Below are 22,594 nucleotides of genomic sequence, written 5' to 3'. Positions count from 1 at the left end.
CTCTCTCTCTCTCTCTCTCTCTCTCTCTCTCTCTCTCTCTCTCTCTCAGCTGTTTATATTCTCTGTCTGCTGCCCAGGCCGGCCATGAACCCCTGGCCTCCTCGCCTCCATCCTCAGTGCTGGAATTACAGGCATGTGCTGTCACCCACCCCCTTTCTCCTTTCCTGCCTATCTAGCCATCAACCTGTCAGTGTCCGTCTCTCTGTGTGTTTGTGTGTCTATCCTGGCAAGATCTCGGGGTGGGCAGCAGGGTGGGAGACAGGGGGCTGAGGTGAAGGCTCTAGTCACAGAGTAGGCAGGGTTGGGCCCACCTAACTCAAGTGCTGGGCACATGGAAGAAATCAGAGCAGGCTTGTAGCTGGGAGTGGGCTACAGCCAAGCCTTTTGTGTTAGGCAGCCATGCCATGACTGGGCCACACCCACAGCCCACAAATCCTGGGGTGTCTTAAAGCCACATTCAGCATGCAGGCCTTTCCAAGGCTGTGAGTCTACTCTGAAAATGCTCAAAATGAGTAAACATAGAAGTGGCTTCGGGAGGCAGGCCGAATGACGATTGCCCCAGGAGGCTTCCAACCAGATACAGCAGGAACTTCAAGAGAGGCTGGACAGAGGCCCAGGGGTGTGCTTAGGAGCTAGTGGGTGGAGCTGGATGCCCTCAGAGTTCCCCAGTCCTAACTGTGTACAGACAGGATGTAAGAAAAGAACTGGAGGCTCTGAGCAGAGGATCCGTCTGCCGCACGCAAAGAGAGAAGCGGGTGTCTGTGAGGAACGGGGCCAAGGCTGAGGGTCAGAGGAGGAGACTGAGGCCTGGATTCCTAGGATTGAGGGGTTAGCACCCCAAGAGGGAAGAGGGTTGGGGCCTGGAGCCCCAGGTCTGAGGGAGGAGCATTGAGACCTAGACTTCTGAGGGTGAGAGAGGAGGCTGGGGTCTGAGAAAGGAGAGCAGAACCCTGGGCACCTGAGTCTGAGGGAGGAAGGCTAGCCCGAGATTTTTAGGTCTGAGAGGGGGATCTTGAAAGTGGACTCCTGGGTCTGAGGGAGGAATTCTTGGAACTGGACTCTTGGGTTGGGTTTGAGGGCTCCTGAGGCTGAAATCTGAGACCCTGGGAATGAGGGAGGAGGACGAGGCCTGGAGCCTCGGGTCTGAGGGAGGAGAAAAGGAAATAACAAGTCTGAGACAAATTTTGGTCTGTCTAGTTCTGTAACTAATTAACTAAAGTGGATCAAATGAGAAGGTGAAAGTTCACACAGTCCAATCATCTTGGACTGGGTCTCCATCCCACCATCCAGCGCCCTGGTCTACGAAGAGCCCACAGGAACCTGGTGAAGAATCAACAAGGCTGGGTCCAGAGGAGTCACGTGTCCCTTCCACTCTGGGTCGTCCTGTCAGAATGGGGATGCCCCAGCCCTGGGTCCTCAGCCTCTTGTTGGTCCTCCTGCCTCAGACTTGGGGTGCAGGTAAGAGGCCACCAGGACTTGTAGTGGGTCAGGAAGGGGACAGGAAGGAGAGCCAAAAAGCAGAAGAGAGACAATAAAAAGGCTTTTTGGTGATGTCCTAGCCTTTCTGGAAATCGCACTGTGGGTAACTTCTCTGAGCATTTGAGTCAAATATACTTGACAATCTCAGGGTTGTCTCTGTGTCTATCTGTCTATCTGTCTCTCTTCCTTTCTGGGTGTCTGTCTCCTTCTCTCTGTAGGATCACAGCCCTTCAGGTTGAGTCCAGTTTTCCCTCTGCATCTCTGTGGGGTGGGGTGCAGTCCATGGCCCGCTGACTCTCCTCTTCCTTCTGCAGATACCCGTCCCTCACTGATGTATCATCTCACAGCTGTGTCAAACCCATCGACGGGGCTTCCCTCTTTCTGGGCCACAGGCTGGCTGGGTCCTCAGCAGTATCTGACCTACAATAACCTGCGGCATGAGGCTGAGCCCTGTGGGGCCTGGATGTGGGAAAACCAGGTGCCTGGGTATTGGGAGAAGGAGACCACAGACCTGAAAAACAAAGAACAGCTCTTCTTGGAGGCCCTCAGGACCCTGAAGAACCAAATAAATGGTCAGAAAGAGGGGTGGACTGCAGTAGCCTGGGCTTGAGGAAGGATATGGGTCTGAACTCCTGGGTCAAGGAAAGAGGCTGGAGCCCTAGGTCTGAAGGGGGAGGATTAGGTCTGAACCCTAGGAATAAGGGGGAAGGTTGGGGTCTGGCCCTCGAGGTCTGAGGGAGGAGAAGAAAGGAAGGCTGGCCCTGAGTCTGCGCGCCTGCGTATTGGCATCTAGGGAACTTCACACTGCAGGGCCTGCTGGGCTGTGAACTGGCCCCTGACAATTCTTCACTGCCCACGGCTGTGTTTGCCCTCAATGGCGAGGAGTTCATGGAGTTCAACCCAAGCATCGGCAACTGGAGTGGGGAGTGGCCTGAGACAGACATCGTTGGTAATCTGTGGATGAAGCAGCCCGGGGTGGCCAGGAAGGAGAGCGAGTTCCTGCTAATTTCCTGTCCTGAGCGGCTGCTAGGCCACCTGGAGAGGGGCCGTGAGAACCTGGAGTGGAAGGGTGAGCCCAACTCCTATTGCTCCTCTAGATCTCCACAGCCATGCTCAAAGCCTTCCCAGCATTCTCCTCAGGGTAGCCCCTCTTGCACATCCCAGTGGATCTTCTTTAAGACAAGGTCTCGCAGGGCAGTGGTGGCGCACACCTTTAGTCCCAGCACTTGGGAGGCAGAGGCAGGCGGATTTCTGAGTTCGAGGCCAGCCTGGTCTACAGAGTGAGTTCCAGGACAGCCAGGACTACACAGAGAAACCCTGTCTCGAAAAACCTAAAAAAAAAAAAAAAGAAAGAAAGAAAAAAAAAAGACAAGGTCTCATGTAGCCCAGGCTAACCATGAGCTCATTGTGTAACTGAGAATGGTCTTGAATTCCTCCTGATCGTCCTGCCCCATTGCAAGTGCTGGCTTGACAGAAGTGTGTCGCCAGCCACACCCAGCTAACTGTTTTTGTTTGTGAGATAGAGTGAGAAGTGGTCCAGGTTTGCTTTAATCTCAGAGTGATCTCTTGAGTGCTGGGACTAAAGAAGTGTGCTTCTAGCCCAGCTGCTTTTTCTTTTTTGTTTGTTGTTAAGAGTCTCAAAATGTAGACCATGTGACCTCAAACCTGTCATCCTCTTGGTCTCAGCCTCCCAAGTACTAGAATTTTCCACATCTTTTTCTTCTTGTTAACTTCTAAGAGTTCTTTATATTTTGTGGACCCAAATCTTCATCAAATAGGTATTTCACACACACTTCCCTTGACCATTCTTCTTTCTTTCTTTTAAAGGTATCTTCAAATCTTGTTTGTTTGTTTTTTTAAAGATTTATCTATTTTTTGTATATAAGTGTTCAGTTTGCAAGTATTCCTACATACCAAAAGAAGGCATCAGATCCCATTGTAGTTGCTTGTAACATGTCATTTGGTCACTGGGACTTGAACTCAGGACCTCTAAAAGAGCAGCTGGTGCCCTTAACGGCTAAGTCATGTCTCCAGCCCCTAGTCCTCTTTTGCGGACTGTGCTTTTGTTAGTCTATCTTGCTCTACATTCTGTATACAGATCGCCTTGCTTTCCTTTCCAACAAATTGGAAGTGAAGAGGGCCTGTCATTTCTTTTTTTTTTTTTTTTCATTTTTTGTTTTTCAAGACAGGGTTTCTCTGTAAAGCCCTGGCTGACCTGGAACTCACTCTGTAGACCAGGCTGGCCTCGAACTTAGAAATCCGCCTGCCTCCACCTCCCAAGTGCTGGGGTTAAAGGCGGGTGCCACCACCACCCGGCTAAGGGCCTGTCATTTTTCCACCCAAGTTTCATCCTGCCTGTTGTGTGCTCATGTGTGTGGAGTCCAGAGCACAGCCTCAGGTGTTGTGTTTATGACATCTTTTTCTGAGAAACAAATCTTAAGGCTGGACTCGGCTCAGTGGTTGAGAGCACACATGGATCTTGAAAGGATGTGAGTTCAGCTCTCAGTCAGGCAGCTCCCAGCCACCCATGACTCCAGGGCCAGGGAATCTGAAGCCACCACCAGCCACCATGGCCACCTATGTTCATGTGCACACACGTACATGCACATAATAAAAATAGAATGCTTGTATTTTACTTCTTATATGTGTACTTGTGTATCTGTGTGTGCACATGAGTGTCAAAAGAGGGCATTACATCCCTTGTAGCTTGGAGTTACAGGTAGTTATAACATGCCCAGTGTAGGTGCTGGAACTGAATTCAGGTCCTTTGGAATAGCAGCAAGCTCTTGGTCCCTGCAGCACCTCTCCAGCCCCAAACCCCATTTGCTTTTTACTCTGCTCTTCTCAGTGAGTTGGCTCAGTTTGGGATTGCACTTAGACACTTTCTCTTGGTAGGCAAGAGTTCTGTCACTGAGCAATCTTTTAGGTTGGTTTTTGGTTTTTGGTGACAGGGTTTCTCTGTATAGTATCTGTGTTGGAACTTGATCTGTAGACCAGGCTGGCTTTGAACTCAAAGATCCATCCATCTCTGCCTCCCAAGCTCTGGAGATTGATGGCGTGCACCACCACCGCCTGGCCATGCTTTAGGTTTTAAAACATTCTTAAAACTTATGTTTGCTTACTTATCTGTGATTTAGTGTATGTGAGTGGGGTGGTGGTGGTGGTGTGTGTGTTATATATGGAATACACATGTATGTGAGTGTGCACCCACTACATGCTCAGAGGCCAGAGAAGGTGGCTTCTCCATCTCTCTCCATCTTATTTCCTTGATCCAGATTCTCTCACTCAACCTGATGTAACCAGCCAGGCCCCCAGCGGCCTCTCTCCTTGGCCTCTACCCTCAGCGCCAGGGTTAGATACCATTCTACCCAGTCATGAAGGTTTACATAAGTGCTAAGGGTTTGAATTTGGGCCCTCAGACTTGTGCAGTGAACACTTTTCCCTGCTGAGCCATCTCCCCAGCTTGAGGAGTTATGGCTGGATAATAGTTCATTCTGGAAGCCTGCCTACTGTCTTCATTTATCTGCTGAAGGTGTTTACATTGTTTCTGTAGTTTGGCTGTTTTGATGGATATTACAATGCAGAATAGGGGCCAGTGGTTCCCTGAAACCTTGATATCAACCTCTGAATAAGTGTCCACAAATAGGACGGCTGGTTTCATTAAACAACAACAAAAAATTTTTTATGTGTTTTTTGCCTCCATGTATGTCTGTGCACCATGTGCATGCAGTACTCACAGAGGCAGAAGGCGTTATTAGACCCCCTGGCCCTGCAGTTACAGATGGTTAGGAGTTGCCTACCACATGGGTGCTGGGAATTGAACCTGGGTCCTCTGGAAGAACAACCACTCACTACTTTACTAATTTTACCTACTGAGACATCTCTCCAGCTCTGGGCTCATTTATTCGGGAAAACCATAATAACCCATGTGGGTGTGCATGCCTTTAATCCTAGCACTCTGGAGGGAGTGACTGGTAAATCTGAGGCTAGCCAGAGCTAAGAAAAAGAGAAAAGAGAAATACACTCCCTTTGACAAGGGTTCCAGGTTCTACAGGTACTGACTGCAGTTGATATAGTCTGTCATTATGTGATTTTTTTTTTTTTTTTTTTTTTTTTTTTTTTGGTTTTTTGAGACAGGGTTTCTCTGTGTAGCCCTGGCTATCCTAGAACTCACTCTGTAGACCAGGCTGGCCTTGAACTCAGAAATCTGCCTGCCTCTGCCTCCCAAGTGCTGGGATTAAAGGCATGATTTTGTTTTTAATGATAGCCTTTGTTACCAGGTGTAAGGTTATGTTACTGTTTCCTTCCTTCCATACATACAAGGCAGGAGCTCTACCACTGAGCCACACCCCAGCCCCTCACTGGGGGAGTCGAGGCTCTACCACTGAGCATACAGCTGGCCCTCATTTTCCTTTTCTTTTTTTTTTTTCCGAGACAGGGTTTCTCTGTGTAGTCCTGGCTGTCCTGGAACTCACTCTGTAGACCAGGCTGGCCTCGAACTCAGAAATCCGACTGCCTCTGCCTCCCAAGTGCTGGGATTAAAGGCGTGCACCACCACCGCCCTGGCGGCCCTCATTTTTCTTAAAAATATTTTTAAGGTTACACTTATTTACTTGTGCATGTGTGTGTGTGTATGTGTGTGTGTGTGTGTGTGTATGTATGTGTGTGTATGTGTGTGTGTGTGTAGACAGGTCAGAGAACTTAGTAAGTTGGATCTCTCCTTCGGCCATGTAGGTTCTAGAGATGGCACCTGTGTCACCCAGCTTGTCAGCAGGTGTCTTACCCACTGAGCCACATCTCCAGTACTCTTTTAATTTTTAGAAATTTTTTCTGACTATGTTTATTTTAGTACTAATTTATATGGATGTGAGTGTATACATATTGTGCACGTGACCACAGATGCCAGAAGGCATGATGTCGTCTGCAGCTGGAGTTATGGGTGGTTGAGTGTCACCCAGGGCCCAGTGTTGGTGCTGGGAACTGAACTCAGTTCTGTAGAAAGATCAGAAAATGCTCTAGCTGCTAAGTTGTTCCTTGGGCTCCTCATTGGCCCTCTTTTGTCTTTTTATTTGAGATGGGATCTTGTTAAGTTTCCCTGGCTAACTTTCAACTCACTTTGTGGCTTAACTGGTGAGCCTGTAACCCCTGTGCCTTGGCCAGCCAGCTTACTGTTTCTGGGGCTAAGGTGCTTCCTTTTTTTTTTTTTTTCTCCTGTTAAGCAGAAACCAAGGCTGGGCTGACTCTCAGAACCCTCAGGGTCAGAACTAGGAAACAGGAGAACCAAGGGCGTCCCTCAGCGCTACCCACAGGAAGTCATCCTCACTGGAAAACAATAACAATCACAAGGCCGGACACAGAACCGCTGACTGAGGTCCGGCCCTCAGTGGCTGAGAGCTGGGGCCTCAGGTCTTCCTAGATGCCAGTGAGGCCCCTCTTTCGGGGAAGCTGCTTTGCTTCCTCTTCCTAAGAAGCTGTCAGCTTATTTTCTGCTGAGGATCAGAGCAGAACCAAGATTGTGAGACCCACCCTGAACAGAGGGAAGGCCTCTGCCATGCACAGCCTTGCTGGGGTTCATTTTGTTTAGGGGTTTATTGCTGTTGATTCAGGGTCTTGTGTAGCTCAGGCTGGCCCCAAACTTCCTATTTCACCAAGGGTAACCTTGAACTCCTGATCCTCAGATCTCCAGTCTGGAGTGCTGAGATTATAGGTGTACGCCTGCATGCACAATCAATGTCAGTGTACTAGAGATCCGACCCAGAACTTCACATAACTGAGCCACATCCCCAGCCACAATGTATTGATTTGTTTATTTTCTTGGTCTCACTATGTCACTATGTAGCCTTGGCTAGCCTGGAACTGCTATGTAGACCAAGTTGCCCTGGTATCCACAGACAGCCACCTGCCTCTGCTCCCTAAATGCTGAGATTCAAGGTGTACTAAACACCCACAGCTTTCAGTTTTTGCCACAGCGTCCAACTCATTTGGAACTCATGATTTTCCTGCCTCAGCTCCTCGGGTGCTGGGATCACTTGTATGGGCATGCGCCGTCACAGCCAGCTAGGACAGTCATGCCTCTCTGCTCTGTATATACACTAATGTGTTCCCGGGGCCAAGAACAGAGATGGTAGTAAGTCTCAGTTTAAGAACATGTAGACGGAGCTGGGGCTCAGCCGGTAGAAAGCTTGTTTAAGCAGGTTCCATCTCTAGCACTGCTTATAAACCACTGGAGGCACACACCTGCTGTCTTTCAGCTCTTAGCAAGTAGAGGAAGGAAGTTCAGGAATTCAAAGTCATCTGTATCTATATAATAAGTTCAAGCCTGGGCTGGGCTGAGTGAAATTCAGTTATGAAACAAACAAATAAATGTTGCCCGTGGAGACACACGGTAAGCACAGTGCTGGCTCTGCATGAAGATGGGTTCTGATCTCCAGCCCACTTGCAAAGGCTGCGTGTACTGCTGCATGTCTGTAGCTGCAGGGATAGGTCTGGCAGAGACGGGGCCACAGCCTTACCAGCCGCTAGTGTGGCTGAAAGAGAAAACCCTCGGGTTCAGTGAGAGACTCAGTTTCAAAAAATAAGTGGAGGGCAGGAGGGATGGCTCAATGGTTAGGACCACTTGCTGTTCTTGCAAAGAACCTGGATTTGATTCCTAGCTCCCACATGGTGGCTCACTCCAGCTCTAGGGGATCTGACGCCCTCACCTGGCCATCATGGGCACTGCATGCTTGTGGTGCACAGACACACATGCCAAAAAACACCCACACACAGAGTGAAAAATGAAGGGGAAAAAATAATGCCTGCCATCGACCTCTGGCCTCAACCCACGCATAAACCAAAATAATAAAGGGGTGTGGTAGTGGGGTCAGCACGGTGGGGTGTCTGTCACTCTGGGAAGCCCTCTGGGTCAGCACAGTGCTGATATCGGAACGACCCCAGGTCTGTCCATGACAAGCTTCACACCAAGCCTTGGCGGGAGTGGGGTGGTTGGGTGAGGTCATAGCCTAGCCTAACCACAGGCCCATCCCATTCCCTGTGTCCCCACAGAGCCGCCTTCTATGCGCCTGAAGGCCCGTCCTAGCAGCTCTGGCTCCTCCGTGCTGACCTGTGTTGCTTTCTCCTTCTATCCGCCGGAGCTGAAGTTGCGATTCCTGCGCGATGGGCTAGCCTCGGGCTCTGGAAATCGCAGTACTGGTCCCAATGGTGATGGTTCTTTCAATGCGTGGTCATTGCTGGAGGTCAAACGTGGAGATGAGCACCGTTACCAATGTCAAGTGGAGCATGAGGGGCTGGCACAGCCTCTCACTGTGGACCTAGGTGAGGCTGTCCCTCCAGAGCCAGTGTCTCCTTTGTTTCTGCTTCTGGCTTCTGATTCTCCATTAGGCCTGTGGCCAGTCACCCCTCTCCCCCAAGTCTGACCACGAGTTTTGCTGCTACTGGTCTTCACGGTGTTTGACGGTTCACGTTTACCCCTGACAGTTCTTGCCATAGCTTTGGTGAAGCGCCAACTTTGCTGCTTGTCCTGTGACTGCTCCTCCTTCCTCGACTGGGCTCTCACTGAGCTCTCTTACAATGTGGCTGTGTTCTCTCAATACAGCCCTCCTCCTCCTCCTCCTCCTCCTCCTCCTCCTCCTCCTCCTCTTCCTCATCCTCCTCTTTCTCCTCCTTTTTCTTTTCCTCTCCTCCTATAGATTTCTATCTAAGTGTACGCATATATATTTAATTTTCCTACATTCTTTGTGTGAGAGGGAAAAGTACATATGAGTCTGTGCTGTGGGGTGCTTGTGGAGACAGAGACAACTTGTGGGTGTTAGCCTTGGGTTCAAACTCAGGTCATTAGGCTTTATGGCAAAGGCAAACACCTTTACTTATTGAGCCTTCTCACCAGCCTAGATTTATCGAGGGTCAGGCTCAGGTCTCCTGGGATTAGACATGAGTGCTGGAACCAAACTCTGATCCTCTGGGAGAGCAGCAAGGACTCTTAACAGTGAGCCATCTCTCCAGCACAGTGGCTGGTTCTATTTTTTCTCCTCTCTTTTTCTTTCTTTTTGTTTTTGTTTTTGGGGATAGGGCTTCTCTGTATAGTTCTGGATGTCCTGGAACTCCACCATGTAGACTAGTCTGGCCTCGAACCCACAGATCTGTGTGCCTCTGCTTCTCAAGTGCTAGGATTAAGAAGTGTTTCACCACTGTGTGGCCGGTTCTTATATTCAGTGTGGAAACACATGAGGCCCAGGGCCTTTTCTCTGCATACACCCTCCTCAGTCATATGCTCCTGGGGATCTCCAAGGAGTCATCAACTCCTTCCTTCCCTGTCTTCATGATACTTTCTGGCTGCAGAGTCATCAGCCAGATCTTCCGTGCCCGTGGTCGGAATCATTCTTGGCGTGTTGCTGGTGGTAGTGGCCATCGCAGGGGGTGTGCTGCTGTGGCACAGGATGCACAGTGGGCTACCAGGTGTGTGTGGGGTTGGGAGGGCATGGCGGGAAGCAGAGACCCAGAGAGCAAGAGGGGAGACAGAGAGATAAGAGAGACAGAGACAGTCCCTGACCACCCTGGGAAAAGAGTTGTGGCTCTCACAGGTGTGTTGGGTGGGTGAGACCTTAGATACTTAAACTGATCTCTGTTTCTCTCTCTTAGCCCCATGGCTTTCTCTCAGTGGTGATGACTCTGGTGACCTGCTGCCTGGTGGAAACTTGCCCCCTGAGGCTGAGCCTCAAGGTGCAAATACCTTTTCAGCCACTTCCTGATGCCAACTCAGGCCCCATACCCATTGCAGCCTTTGGGGCTGTGTGACCTCCTGAACTGTCTCTGAGCCTCCTTAGGGAGCCCTGGGCCGCACGTCCTCCCCATGGATCCCTTCTTTTGTGCCCTGATTCAGTTTTCCCTCTTAATGTACATGGCTATTTTCTATTTCCACATAAAATTGGGCCCATATCTGTGTGTGCATCGTTATTCTCAAGTTTCAGGCATTGGAAATAAATTGAATGGGTCTGGGAAAGATCATACAGACTCCTCCTGATTGTTGTGGTATAGCCTGGCCATTTTATACACTGAGTTGTTTATTTTTAGTCATGAATGTATGTGATGTGCCAGGTATTTCTCCTCTCTCTCTCTTTCATTCCTTTTTTTTTTTTTTTTGGTTTTTCGAGACAGGGTTTCTCTGTATAGCCCTGGCTGTCCTGGGACTCACTCTGTAGACCAGGCTGGCCTCGAACTCAGAAATCCGCCTGCCTCTGCCTCCCAAGTGCTGGGATTAAAGGCGTGCGCCACCACCGCCCGGCTCATTCCTTTTTTTAAAGATTTATTTATTTCATTTATATAAGTACACTGTAGCTGTCTTCAGTGACACCAGAAGAGGGCATCAAGTCCCATTACAGATGGTTGTGAGCCATCATGTGGTTGCAGGGATTTGAACTCAGGACTTCTGGAAGAGCAGTCAGTGCTCTTAACTGCTGAGCCATTCTCTCCAGCCCGCACCCCTCCTCCGTTTTTTTTGTTTGCTTTTATTTGTTTTTTTGTTCATTTGTTTGTTTTAAGACAGAGTCTCTGTACGTAATCCTGGCTGGCCGCTTCTGCCGCCCAAGTGTTGGTAGTATGAGCCACCAAACCAGACCTCCTCTTTTCTGAAAAGTCGAAAGAGTTTTTTTTTTTTTTTAACTCCCTTAATCCTCTGGGGCCAGAGACTCTGGAGGTGGTCGTGCAGTCGGCCCATATGTCTGCTGGGAATTGTAGTTCAATATCAGCCTTATTTCCCCCCCACCACCACCACCACCACGCCTTCCCGGCTAGAGCAAGGCCTTGTGGACGTGGCAAGGGGGTCCGGGCACTATTCGGCTCTTTGGCTCCGCCCCTGAGGCTCTCCTACTCAGTCATTGGTCAGAGGGCTGCGGCCTCTGGACTGCCAGTGGCGGAGCTTAACTGGAGCCGGTCCAGGTTGGGCATCTTTGCGCGAGTAAGCAGAGCTCAGCGTGGGGAGCGAACCCAGGCCGGGTAACAGAGGTGTGATGGGGTGAGGGTGGGGTGGGTGGAAGGGTGGAGAGCTAGCTATGGAGGGGGCTTCAGGGTGAGGGTCGCGGTCCAGGCTGGGGGCCACACAGAGGAGCCCGCATGATGCTTTCGGCCACCACTATGCCCTGAACTTTGTGTGTAGAATGTGTGCCACGTCTCTAACTGAAATACTCCTGCTCTGAGGTTCGTCTGAGGCTCGGATTCCACCCCTAGAGATGGTTTAACCTTCAAATTTTCTGTTCTTTTTGCCGACTTTTCTTGAGCCCAAAACTTTTTGCAGCCTGCGCTTATATTGACCCTGCCTTAGACAGCCTCCCTCACCGCCCCCTTCAAAGTTCTCCCACATTATCTCTGGTTCAGATTTTTTTTTTCCCAATCTTACCCCTGACCCCTGGTCCTCGCCTCTCCCCCAGGAACCGATGATGTGGCGATGGTCGCTTCTGTTGCTTCTCTTACTGCAGAGGCACTGGGCCCTCGGGAAGCCATCCCCTGATGCAGGACCTCATAGCCAGGGTAGGGTGCATCAAGGAACCCCCCTGAGTGAGGCCCCCCACGATGACATCCACGGGAATTTCCAGTACGACCATGAGGCGTTCCTGGGACGAGACGTGGCCAAGGAATTTGACCAACTCAGCCCAGAGGAAAGCCAGGCCCGACTTGGGTAGGAGGATGGGGGGGGGGGGTGCGGGCAGAAGAGGGAGGTAGGAGAAATGAGCTCTCTGAAAAGACTAGAGGCAAGAAACTGGACAGAACTGTGGTACTCACCTCCTGGGAGAAGGCGTGAGGCTGTGGTGGATGTGCGTCACCAACACCTGGTTTCCCCCACATCCCGACTCTCTCTTCTAAACGGGTCACCAACTCTTGGTAGAGACTGAAGGCATGGGATTTGAGGAAGATGCCAAGCTCAGAGATCAGGTTGAACTGGGATGAATGACGCCTGCTGGACAGGATTGGCCCGTTTCTAGGTGACAGACACAGTCAGCATGGACCCGGGGCAAGAAGGCCACTCGAGCATATATGCTTGATTATTTTTATTCGTAGTAGTACTTTGAGATAGAATTTCATTTGTGGTGCTAGCTGGTCTGGAATTCACTTTGTAGACCAGAATTCAGAAATCTGCCTGCCTCTGCCTCCCAAGTGCTTGGATTAAAGGTATGCGTCTTTAACGTGGTGGCATTTTCTAATTTTAAACTGGGCAAATAGCAGGGCGGAGCTGGGAGAGGGAGGAGCCCAAAATTGATCTGCCCATCTAGGGAAGTGGGCAAAGCTTGAGTCCACAGACAGCTTGAAAGAGGGGTGAGCCCTGAGATGGTGAGAGGTGGAACTTCAAGGTTAATAAAGACAGTGGCACTCTCTAATTGGGGGCCTGGCTCCTTGTTCACACTTCAGGTCAGCCCAGCTAGGGTCTGTGCAGTGCTTAGAGGTCGAGGCTAGAGTAGAGGGTCCTAGAGGGGCCTTGGTTTGTGCCAGGTGCTAATCCAAATCTCTAGGACTCCTGCAGGGGACAGGCTAGGTGAAGATGGCGGGCTTTTAGATGGGCCTGATACCAAGATTAATAGGTGCCGCCTGCTCAGTTCACCTAGCATCCATCACTACGGCCTTCCCAAGCCTGTGCAGCAGCGGTCCCTGAGGGGCGTGGCTAGGGGCAAGGGGCGGAGTCAGGGTGGGCAAAGACCTAGGGTGGATGAAACCTATCAATGGTAATGCTCCTTCTGGTCCTGTGTGGGTTCACAGTTTTAATCCCAGGACTTGGAAGGCAGAGGCAGGCCGATCTTGGTGAGCTCAGGACCAGTCTGGTCTACAAAGTGAGTTTCTAGCTAACCAGGAATCAATGAGATCCCATCTCTCAAACAAACAAACGAACAACACGCAATAATCCTCTAAATACTACCAAACAAAAAACAGTTCCTCTCCTGGGTTTATTTGAAGCCCAGCCCCAGGTTGCTTGCAGACCTTGGGTGACATTTTTCTTCCTTTTTTATCCATCTTTATTTCTAAATAATTGTTAACTTAAGTATATGGATATATTGCCTGCTTGCACACATATGTGCTCAACACACATGCCTGGTGCCATGGATCCCCTGGAACTGGAGTGACAGACAGTTGTGAGCTTCCATGTGTGCTGGGATTGAACCTGGGTACTCTCAAGGAGCACCCCATGCTCCTAACCACAGAGCCGTTTCTCCAGCCTCCTTATTTTTCTTTTAATTTTTTTTTTTTTTTTGAGACAGTTTGTCTAAATAGCCCTTGCTGTCTTGGAGACTAGGTTGGGCTTGAACTCACAGAGATCTGCCTGCTTCTACCTCCCAAGTGCTGGGATTAAAGGCCTACACAACCATGTTCTGCTCTTTTTTTTTTTTTTAATTAAAAAAGATTTATATGAGTGTGGGTATTTTTCATGTGTGTACATTAACCATTAACATGTCTTGTGCCCACAGAGGCCAAAAGAGGGTAATGGATCCCTACCACCAGAGTTACATATGCTTGTGATCTGCCTTGTGGGGCTCCTGGGAATCAAACCCAGGTCCCTACAAGAGTAGCCACTCTTAACCACTGAGCCATCACTTAAGTCCCCATTTTTGTCTTAGTAGGTGCAAGGGTGACTCTATGACAGGGAAGGGCCTAGGTGGGCGGGGTTAGGATTGAGATTGACTGCATCTCTAGGGGCAGAGCCTCATTGGGCAGGGCCAGAGACTGACAACCATTCCCCTCGCAGGCGGATTGTAGACCGCATGGACCTTGCTGGAGACAGCGATGGCTGGGTGTCCTTAGCTGAGCTCCGCGCGTGGATCGCACACACACAGCAGCGGCACATACGTGACTCGGTGAGCGCAGCCTGGCACACCTACGACACGGACCGCGATGGGCGCGTGGGCTGGGAGGAGTTGCGCAATGCCACCTATGGCCATTATGAGCCCGGTATGCCCACCTCGCCTTTGCCCTTTGCCCTCGCTTTTAGGATCTTATCACTGATACCTCCCCTGCATTTCAAATGTCACTTGCTCGTCCTTCTGAAATCCAACCTATGTGACAAGTTGACTGGAGACTTCACATCCCTGACAGGAACACTTAATGCGTAACTCTGTTATCCAGACCCCTTATCTCTGTTTTTTTTTTTTTTCTTGTTTGTTGGTTGTTTTTTTGGTTTTTGTCTTAGCTAGGGTTACTGTTGCTATGATGAAACACTGTGGCCAAAAGCAAGTTGGGGAGAAAAGGGTTTATTTGGCTTTTGCTTCCACATCTGTGGTCCATCACTGAAGAATTCACTATAGGGCTGGTTCTCAACCAGTGGATCATGACCCCTTTGGGGGGTCTCATATCAGATAGCCTGTGTATCGATGGTTACCTTAGGATTCTAACAGTAGCAAAATTGTAGTTGTGAAGTAGCAACAAAGTAATTTTTGCCAGGCGGTGGTGGCACACGTCTTTAATCCCAGCACTTGGGAGGCAGAGGCAGGCGGATTTCTGAGTTCAAGGACAGCCTGGTCTACAGAGTGAGCTCCAGGACAGCCAGGGATACACAGAAAAACCCTGTCTCGAAAAAAACAAAAAAGCCGGGCGGTGGTGGTGCACGCCTTTAATCCCAGCACTTGGGAGGCAGAGGCAGGCGGATTTCTGAGTTCAAGGACAGCCTGGTCTACAGAGTGAGTCCAGGACAGCCAGGGCTACACAGAGAAACCCTGTCTCGAAAAACAAAACCAAAAGAAAAAAAAGAAAAAAAACAAAAAAACAAAAACAACAAAAAAAGTAATTTTATGAGGACCAGCAGAACCTGAGAGCTGTTTTAGAGGGTCAGAGCAGGAGAGATTGACCACTGCTCTAGAGTGTTGCCTATAGCCCAGTCTGATGGGAGCCTTTTCTCAATTGGGGTTCCCTCCTCTCGGGTGACTCTGATCTGTGTCCAAGTTGACATAAAATTAGCCAGCACACCTGGTTAGCAGTCTTCCTCAGTTTTGCCTACACTCTCAGCACTTGGGAGGCGGAGGCAGGAGCATAGCCCAGAGCTCAAGGATAGACATAGCACAGGTGAGTCTATCCATCCTCCAGCAACCCTAGGAGACAGACAGCTACCTCGTTAGCCTTTCCCACCTTCAGTGTTGTGCTGGTTTCTGCCCCAAACGTGACTTCTGTGGAGTCCTCGATCTCAGCTCCTCAAAACTCTGCACTTTGCATATGCTGTTCCTCCTCTGGCATAAAGCCCTTCCCTGCCCTCTGTCATGAAGTCAGAGCCAGTCACTTACTGTATCAGGAAAGAACTTAGGGCTAACCAGGCCAGTGTACACTCAGAGTACAAGTCATTTTACATTCAGAAAAGAGAACAAATGGGAAAGGCAACCATCTGTCTTTGTATGAGGATCAAATGGTGACAGGGCAGAAAGGGGGCTGAGAGTGGGAATGGTGCAGCTCCTCTTTAATCCCAGCACTTGGAGGGAGAGGCAGGCAGGTCTTTGTGAACTAACAGGTTACCCAGTGAGTTCCATGTCAGCCTGGGCTACATAGTAAAACCCCATCTTTTGTTTTGTTTTGTTTGGTTTGGTTTGGTTTCTCTGTGTAGCCCTGGCTGTCCTGGAACTCACTCTGTAGACCAGGCTGGCCTCGAACTCAGAAATCCGCCTGCCTCTGCCTCCCAAGTGCAGGGATTAAAGGCGTGCGCCACCACCGCCCGGCTGTGAAACCCCATCTTAAAAAACAAAAAAACAAAAAACAAAAACAAACAAACAAACAAAACAACAAAAGATGAAGAACATTGAGGACTTGAAAACGGCCGAGGAGTTAGTCTATGACGTCATTGACTGTGTTCCGGCCAGATACAAGAAACTGAGTATATTACACATCAAAATTGTTATTTTACATCTCCAGGGATGACCCTGGGGCCTCACACTTGCTAGGAAAGGCTGAGCCACACCCCTGCCCCTCACTGGGGGATTCTAGGCAGGGACTCGCTTCTGGGCTGATAGTCTTGCTTAGTTACCCAGGCTGACCTTGAACTTGTAATTCCTTTGCCTCAGTCTTTTAAGTATGGTGAATGGCAGTCCTGCCCACATACCCATCTTGTGACTGACACATGTTACAACTTACACACTGGCAGTCCTTCCACTAGCTGGGTCCTTCTGTTTCCTAAGGCCCCAGGCCTCACCTCTGTGACCACACATCTCACCCACATCTGTCCTTCCCCAGGGGAGGAATTTCATGATGTGGAGGATGCTGAGACCTACAAGAAGATGCTGGCTCGGGATGAGCGGCGATTCCGGGTAGCTGACCAAGATGGAGACTCCATGGCTACTCGGGAAGAACTGACAGCCTTTCTGCATCCTGAGGAGTTCCCTCACATGCGGGACATCGTAGTGGCAGTGAGTAACACTGCAGAGAACATGCTTCCCAAGCCTGTCCTCGGTCCCAGCATCCTTCACAAGGATTCTGGCAACCAGCATAGATGTAGGACAGCATTTTCTCCCGTGTCTACCCCCCATCCAGTGCCTGGTCCCTCTTTGTCAGACCTTCCTGTGCTTCCGTTAGGTGTCCAGTCCCCAGCCTGTCCGCAGACAATCATATTCTAAGAAGAGCCTCAGGTGAAAACCCATTGTAGCTGGACCCCAGGAGAACACAGTTTATTTGAAATGCACATATAACATGCTGTGATTTAATCATACCTCAGATCCCAGATATGGAACGTACTCACTGAAAAGGCCGTTGGGCATGCAGGTGCTGTAAAGGCCACAAGAGGGAGCTGGACCACCTAGACCTGGAGTTACAGATGGTTGTGAGCTGCTCACTGGGTGCTGGGACCTGCACTCAGGGCCTCTGTGAGACCATGTGCTCCTTATCTCTGAGTCATGGCTCCACGATTTGTTCTTATTTGTTTCTTGAAACTGGATATTGACCAAGATGTGAGACTTGCTGAGTAGATTAGGCTGGCTGACCAGCTATCCCCCGGCATCCTCCTGTCTCTGCCTCCCAGCTCTGTGGTTATAAGTGTGTGCCACCAGGCCCATGTTATGCAGGTTTCAGTAATGCAGTTCAGGTCTTCATGCCTGTGTGGCAGCTACAGGGATCTTGCATATTTGTTTTGCCTGTTAGGGTCCACTGCTAATCCTGAGTGACTATTGAGCTCTTGAATTTGAGGAAGTGGATTCTACCTATCCACTATCTGTCTGTCTGTCTGTCTATCTATCTATCTATCTATCTATCTATCTATCTATCTATCTATCTATCTATCATTCTATCTGTCTGGGTTTTTGAGGCAGGGTTTTGCTGTGTAACCCTGGCTGTCCTGGAACTCACTTTGTAGACCAGGCTGGCCTTGAACTCACAGAGATCTATCTACCTGCCTCTGACTTTGCTGGTGCTAGAACTAAAGGCATGCACCACCTCTGCCCAGCCAGAAGCCATCTTTTTTTTTTTTTTTTTTTGGTTTTTCGAGCAGAAACCATTTTTAAAAATTAAGACAGATAACATGAAAAGTAGACATGCTGGTGTATGTGTCAAATAATGGTCCATGCGCCCGCCTTAATGGTTAAGAACACTTGCCGTTCTTGCAGAAGCCTGGGTTCTTTTCTCAGCTCCAGTATAACTCTAATTCTGCAGCGTCTGACGGCCTTACTGGTCTTGGAGGGACTGCATGTACACGGTACACGGGCATGCAAGCAAAATATCCATACATATAATTTTTTTTAAAAATCTTTAAAAATACATCACCCATGACCTGGTCGTGGTGGAGCACACCTTTAATCCCAGCACTCAGGAGGCTGAGACAGGCAGGTCTGTGAGTTCAAAGCCAGCCTTGAGTTATACACCCACCAGGGCTACATAGTGAGAGCCTATCTCATAAAACCAGACAAAGCTGGGCAGGGTTGGACATGGAGGGGGGGGTTCCTGGTCCCTCACACTGGACACATGTACACCCCAGTCATATTCAAGTCCCTCACCCCTCCTCCCTGTGGACATTGCTCAGTTGTAGGTGCACTGACCCTCCACCCCAATGCCTCTCCCCAGGAGACCCTGGAGGACATTGACAAGAACAAAGATGGCTACATACAGGTGGAAGAGTACATCGGTGAGCAAGGCCCATTCCCACCTGAGGCCTGTCATCTCCCGGCACCAAGGAGAGCCGTGGTCCTTATCCTTCAAGCTGCATGAAGCAAGCCCCCACTGTGTACAGAAGCTACCACATGTCTAGCCAGGGAAGCATTCAATGGGAGCCTCCTGCAGAAAGCACCAGGGAGAGAGGCCCTTTTGGAGACAGCCTGGGGCTTCACAACGGCCTTGGCTCAGGAGCTTTGTTGGTTGTACCAGGGTCAAGATTTGTCTTGTTTCCATAACAAACTATGTCTCCAGTTGTCCTGTTTTGGGCTATTTGAAGTGTTTTAGCCCGGATAGCCAGCCCTGTGCTAGGCCTTGGCTGTTTAACTCAGGGAGGAACTAATGAGGATAAAATCTGGTTTTGTTGGCTTTTAATTTTTTTTTTTTTTTTTTTGGTTTTTCGAGAAAGGCTTTCTCTGTGTAGCCCTGGCTGTCCTGGAACTCACTCTGGAGACCAGGCTGGCCTCGAACTCAGAAATCCACCTGCCTCTGCCTCCAAAAAAAAATTTTTTTTTGAGTTAGGTCTCCTGTAACTCAGGCTGGCCTTGAACTTGCTGTGAAGTGCTGAACACCTTCAATTCCTGATTCTCATGCCTCCACTTCCACAGAGCTGGCGTCCATGACACCACAGCCATGCCTTGCTCACACAGCGCTCGACAGAACCCAGGGCTTGGTGTTAAACAGGGACTCCACCAACTAAGCTGTCTTTAGCTTGACTTTGAAAGGTTTATATATGAAATATTCTGTGCACAATCTGCAGGGAGGATATTCATGCTTAAATACCATGTGTTTATAACATTTGTAAGAAATGAGTGCTTTATTCCCCTCCCCAGGTTATTTTTCTAAATCTTTTTAGATAACATGTTTTCTCCCTGAAACAAATTTGGCATAAGATGTAGGAAGGATGACCGAAGGGTCTGGTGGCCTGTGTGTGGGTGTGTGCACAGATGGGACGGAGAGGGAAGGGTGGGGAGGTGTGTGGGTACAGGGTAGGCCTCAAGGAAGATGGCTCTTGGGATGCAGGACGTAGGTCTCCCAGGCCTCCAGAGCTGTCCCAGGCCTCATCTCCCCCCATTTCCCGCATCCCCTTCAGCGGACCTGTACTCTGAGGAGCCTGGGGAGGAGGAACCTGCCTGGGTGGAGACAGAGCGGCAGCAGTTCCGAGACTTCCGGGATCTGAACAAGGATGGGCGGCTGGATGGCAGTGAAGTCGGTTACTGGGTGCTACCTCCGTCCCAGGACCAGCCCCTGGTGGAGGCCAACCACCTGCTGCATGAGAGCGACACAGACAAGGTGAGCCTGGGTTACTGCCTGCACTCAGGTGGGTCCGGGAACAGAGAAAGAAACAGAAAGAGACCGAGAGGCACATCCAGAGAAACAGAGATGGGGACAGAGGCCTAGAGGAGAGCAGCGACGCAGAGGAGGGGTCCTAGGGGCATCCTGAGTAGGGAGTGTCCCACATGGGCCCCACCTCCTGCTGACTCCTTTGCCCGCAGGATGGCCGGCTGAGCAAAGCTGAGATCCTGAGCAACTGGAACATGTTTGTGGGCAGCCAGGCCACTAACTACGGTGAGGATCTGACAAGACACCATGATGAGCTCTGATTCCCAGGTCTGCTCAGACTTTTGAGCCCCATGACCACATATGGGGACAACAGAGGGGCCCCTGCAGCCAGCCCCCCCCTTCAGGACACAGACTCAGCTCTGATGTTCCTGGTTCTTGGGCCCTCAATCACCTCTCCCTGAGACCCCTGTCACGAACCCTGGGGCCCCCAACGTACCCAGGACACTCAGGCACTCAAAGATTAATGACAACCACTGATACCATCCCCCAGCACGGACCCGGGGGCCACACCCTGACTGAACTCCACCCAATCTGAACTTCAACAACAGTAGCTAACCTGTCCTGCCTAGGAGCAATAAAAGCTGTTGCTGGGGTCCCCTGCTGTGTCTGTCTCTCTGTGGGTGGGGTGAGGATGCTGTGAGGAGGTGGAGGAGCATGCTGGGAGCTGAGTGCTGAGTGCTGCAGGAAGGCATAGGCCAGTGGTTCTCCATCTGTGTGTCTTGACCCCTGTGGAGTCATGTCCCTTTCACAGGGTGGCATATCACATAATCCTGCATATCAGATATTTACGATTCATACCAGCAAAATTACAGTTAGGAAATAGCAACAAAAATGATTTCATGGATGGTGGGGGTCCGTCACAACAGAAGGAACTGTATCAAATGGTCACAGCACTAGGGAGGTTGAGAAGCATTGCTCTAGGGCATCTGGGTGCTGAAGATGGGTGTTAGTGGAAGTTTGAGGGCGTTCCCAGAGACTGAGAATAAAGCCAGCAGCCTGGGGGACCGCAGGAAAGTCGGCAGGAAATACCGCCCTGTCAGCGCTGCAGGGTGGTGGGGAAGCACACAACCACAGCTAGAGAAACAACCACAGCTCTCAGTGAAACACCCTGTGGTGCAGATTCTGAAAATGGAATAGCCAGGAATGAGGGAGGAGAGGGCCTGTGTGTCAGCTCCGTTGAGCTACACAGTGATACAGACCATAACACCAGCACTCAGGGCAGCACCAGGGCAGCACTGGGGCAGCACTCAGGGCAGCACCAGGGCAGCACCAGGGCAGCACCAGGGCAGCACCAGGGCAGGAGGACTTTGGGGAGTTCATCTCTAGCCTGTTTGGTTTTTTGTTTTAAAAAAACATGTTGGAGAAAGGAAAGGGGAAAATAATGTAGTTATATTTAATTTAAAAGAGGAAAGGGTGCAAAAATAAAATAAAAAGCCAGGCGATGGTACACACCTTTAGTCCTAGCATTCAGGAGACAGGCAGACAGACCTCTGTAAATTTGAGGCCAGCCTGGTCTACAAAGCCAGTCCTAGGACAGTCAGAACTGTCACACGGAGAAACCATGTCTTGAAAAACAAACAAACAAACAAAAAGGATGTGTTCGTGTGTGTGTGTGTGTGTGTGTGTGCGCGCGCGCGCATGGGTGTATGCATGTGTGTCTTGCAAGTGAAGGATCCTAGTGTTGGGATCCCAGCACCCATGCCAGACAGTTCACAAGTGTTTGTGACTCCATCCCAGAGCAGTCTGATGAGTTTTCTGGCCTCTCAGGGCACTCATACATATTTACACACTCACACAAACAAAATAAATAACCCTGGGGTGGGGTAAGGCTACATAGCAGGTGGCTTGGGGTTTCTGCTACATGATCAAACACTGTGAGGAAAAGAAACTTGAGGGAAGAAGGGTTATTTCAGATCACTGCTCGTCATTTCGGGAAGTCAGGGCAGGCGCTGATGCTGAGGCCCTGGAGAATCATTGCTGACTGGCTTGTTCCCCAGGCCTTGCTCAGTATGCTTTCTTCTGTCACCCAGAACCACCTCCTCAGGGGTGGCCCCGCCCACAATGGACTGACCCCTCCTACGTCAATCATCACGATAAAGCTCTACAGACTTGTCTACAAGCGGACACTGTAGGGAGGCCTTTTTCTCAGTTAAGTCTTTCTGCCTGGGGCTGGAGAGATGGCTCAGGGAGTCTCAGCACTGGCTGCTCTTCCAGAGTCTAGAGTTCAAATCCCAGCAACCACATAACTACATGGTGGCTCACAATCTGGTGCCCTCTTCTGGCATTCAAGTGTACATGTAGGCAGAACACTGTATACATAATAAACAAATCTAAAATTAAAAAATGAAGAAAAAAAAGATTCTTTTTTTTTTTTCCTCGAGACAGGGTTTCTCTGTGTAGCCCTGGCTGTCCTGGAACTCACTCTGTAGACCAGGCTGGCCTTGAACTCAGAAATCCGCCTGCCTCTGCCTCCCGAGTGCTGGGATTAAAGGCGTGCGCCACCACTGCCCGGCTAAAAAGATTCTTTTTTACTGGAGCTGACTCGGGTTAAGGGCATTGGGTGTTCTTCCAAAGACTTTAGCACCAACACGGCAGCTCAGAACCATCTATGCAACTTTATCTCCAGGGGATCACACACACACACACACACACACACACACACACACACACACACACACACAGC

The 22,594-nt window shown here is 50.0% G+C and overlaps 2 protein-coding genes across 6 annotated transcripts; both read left to right on the top strand.

Moving 5' to 3' along the window:
* Window positions 1-647: 647 nt before the first annotated feature.
* On the top strand, window positions 648-10,482 carry Fcgrt (Fc fragment of IgG receptor and transporter). Of its 4 annotated transcripts, none has more exons than XM_028788960.1 (7): window positions 648-761; window positions 1,198-1,458; window positions 1,794-2,051; window positions 2,273-2,548; window positions 8,524-8,793; window positions 9,817-9,933; window positions 10,117-10,482. In XM_028788960.1, exons 2-7 carry the CDS (start codon window positions 1,392-1,394, stop codon window positions 10,224-10,226), a joined length of 1,098 nt encoding a protein of 365 aa, XP_028644793.1. In that variant the 5' UTR covers window positions 648-761; window positions 1,198-1,391; the 3' UTR covers window positions 10,227-10,482. The 4 variants fall into 4 exon arrangements, with proteins under 4 accessions (XP_028644793.1, XP_028644794.1, XP_028644796.1 ...); XM_028788961.1 differs by having other exon boundaries at window positions 656-828; XM_028788963.1 differs by having other exon boundaries at window positions 666-755.
* Window positions 10,483-11,307: 825 nt separating this feature from the next.
* Window positions 11,308-20,506, top strand: Rcn3 (reticulocalbin 3). Of its 2 annotated transcripts, XM_028788933.1 has the most exons (7): window positions 11,308-11,478; window positions 11,901-12,148; window positions 14,204-14,406; window positions 16,666-16,838; window positions 18,481-18,541; window positions 19,661-19,860; window positions 20,064-20,506. In XM_028788933.1, exons 2-7 carry the CDS (start codon window positions 11,907-11,909, stop codon window positions 20,169-20,171), a joined length of 987 nt encoding a protein of 328 aa, XP_028644766.1. In that variant the 5' UTR covers window positions 11,308-11,478; window positions 11,901-11,906; the 3' UTR covers window positions 20,172-20,506. The 2 variants fall into 2 exon arrangements, with proteins under 2 accessions (XP_028644766.1, XP_028644767.1); XM_028788934.1 differs by lacking the exons at window positions 11,308-11,478; window positions 11,901-12,148 and having other exon boundaries at window positions 14,284-14,312.
* Window positions 20,507-22,594: the final 2,088 nt, after the last annotated feature.

The sequence above is a fragment of the Grammomys surdaster genome, unplaced genomic scaffold (assembly GCF_004785775.1).
Source record: "Grammomys surdaster isolate TR1022 unplaced genomic scaffold, NIH_TR_1.0 125769, whole genome shotgun sequence".
NCBI lineage: Eukaryota > Metazoa > Chordata > Mammalia > Rodentia > Muridae > Grammomys > Grammomys surdaster.
The sequence above is the reverse complement of the archived record's forward strand: the minus strand, read 5'-3'. Positions and strand labels throughout refer to the sequence as shown.